A 607-nucleotide genomic window follows, 5' to 3' on the forward strand; every position below is an offset into this window, starting at 1 on the left:
GCACTACCATCTTTCTGATGAACATAGTCAAGAGTAAAAACAGATACAGGTTGTCTGATCACAACTGCCATGATGTTACTCATCACAGAATATAATTTATCAAGACACCTCTTATACTGTTAATGTATTCTGATAACCTTTCTGCACAAATTCTGCATTTTAAGTCAATAAACATAGCCTATGAGCTTCAGGTTTTTGATTTTAAACATCCAGAATTTCTGAAATTCAGACTTCCTCTGCATTTGCGTTAATGTAAAGAGGATTGTTGCTTGTTTTTGCCAAGCAAAGCTCAAGTTAAGATGATTTTCCATAGTGGTCGAAAAAATGACAGATGCTGTTAATAGACCTCAACTCATACTCTAAAATAGTGAAGGATACATCCAAGAGGTTGACCATAGTTCTGCAGGACTCCATGCTGAAGCCATCTGTCTTAAGATCCTTGTCTGAGAGAGAAACGGTTCATTAAAATGAGATTAACAGGTTAATTTTGACTGCTCTGTCCCCAAGTGTAGGGAAAATAGAGCTGCTCACGTTTGGACACTACTCTGTTGAGAATAGTCCTGAGTTCACGGACAGATATCTCCATATCCTATAATAGGAAAAAAAA

General features: G+C 36.9%; 1 protein-coding gene across 1 annotated transcript in view; it reads right to left on the bottom strand.

Annotated features, from left to right (window-relative positions):
• Positions 1–607, bottom strand: part of LOC122327290 (calpain-1 catalytic subunit-like) — an 11,126-nt gene that overhangs the window by 1,356 nt on the left and 9,163 nt on the right. The window contains 3 exon segments of the mRNA XM_043222520.1: positions 316–443; positions 532–590; positions 592–607. The exon segment at positions 592–607 is cut by the window's right edge and continues 43 nt beyond it. Of these exon segments, the coding sequence (XP_043078455.1) occupies positions 316–443; positions 532–590; positions 592–607 (203 nt within the window).

The sequence above is a fragment of the Puntigrus tetrazona genome, chromosome 22 (genome assembly GCF_018831695.1).
Source record: "Puntigrus tetrazona isolate hp1 chromosome 22, ASM1883169v1, whole genome shotgun sequence".
NCBI lineage: Eukaryota > Metazoa > Chordata > Actinopteri > Cypriniformes > Cyprinidae > Puntigrus > Puntigrus tetrazona.